At 31.4% G+C, this 1,012-nt stretch overlaps 1 protein-coding gene across 1 annotated transcript in view; it reads left to right on the plus strand.

Annotated features, from left to right (window-relative positions):
• Positions 1-1,012, plus strand: part of VPS28 (VPS28, ESCRT-I subunit) — a gene marked incomplete at its 5' end in the record, with an annotated part of 4,713 nt that overhangs the window by 904 nt on the left and 2,797 nt on the right. Inside the window, one exon of the mRNA XM_008644389.2 lies at positions 784-819. Coding sequence (XP_008642611.1) covers positions 784-819 — 36 coding nt within the window. The remainder of the gene's footprint in view (positions 1-783; positions 820-1,012) is intronic.

Raw genomic sequence — 1,012 nt, forward strand, 5'->3', positions numbered from 1 at the left:
TTTAAAAAAAATTTTTAATGGGGTTTTGGGGGGATGGTTTAGAATTTTTTATGGGTTTTTTGGGAATTTTTTGGAATTTTTACTGGGGTTTTGGGGGAATTTTTTTGGAATTTTTAGTGGGGTTTTGGGGGGATTTTTTGGGAATTTTTAATGGTTTTTTTGGGGAATTAAAAAAAATTTTTAATGGGGTTTTGGGGAGATTTTATTGGAATTTTTAGTGGCTTTTTTTGGGTAATTTTTGGGGAATTTTTATGGGATTTTGGGGAATTTTTTTGGGATTTTTTATGGGGTTTTTGGGAAATTTTTTGGAAAATTTTTTTGGGATTTTTAATGTTTTTTTTTGGGATTTTTTTGGATTTTTTCGGATTTTTTCATGGGGTTTTTGGGGAGTTTTTTTGGAATTTTTGAGGGTTTTTTGGGGGAGATTTAAAAAAAATTTTTAATGGGGTTTTGGGGGGATGGTTTAGAATTTTTTATGGGTTTTTTGTGAATTTTTGGAATTTTTAGTGGGGTTTTGGGGGAATTTTTTTGGAATTTTTAATGGGGTTTTTTGGGGAATTTTTTTGGATTTTTTCATGGGGTTTTGGGGGATTTTTTGGAATTTTTAATGGGTTTTCTGGGGAATTTTTTTGGATTTTTTAATGGCTTTTTTGGGGTAGTTTTTTGGGAGTTTTTTTGGGGTTTTTGGGGAATTTTTTTTGAATTTTTAATGGTTTTTTTGGGGAATTTTTTGGAATTTTTGGAATTTTTTGGAATTTTTTATGGGTGTCTTGGGAATATTTTGGGAACCTCAACCGCTGCATTTCCAGAACCTTCTCCGTACAAACCGCAGGAATTCTGGGGATTTTTGGGGATTTTTTTTCCCAACTTTTCAGGGCATTTGTTGGAATTTATTTTCATTCCCATTTTTTTGTCTCTTTTGGATTTTTTGGAATTTTTTATGGTTTTTTGGGGGGATTTTTTTGGGTGGGGATTTTTGGAATTCAATTCCTCGGTTTTTTTAGGATTTTTT

This window comes from Corvus brachyrhynchos, unplaced genomic scaffold (genome assembly GCF_000691975.1).
Source record: "Corvus brachyrhynchos isolate BGI_N302 unplaced genomic scaffold, ASM69197v1 scaffold1380, whole genome shotgun sequence".
NCBI classification, from domain to species: Eukaryota; Metazoa; Chordata; class Aves; order Passeriformes; family Corvidae; genus Corvus; species Corvus brachyrhynchos.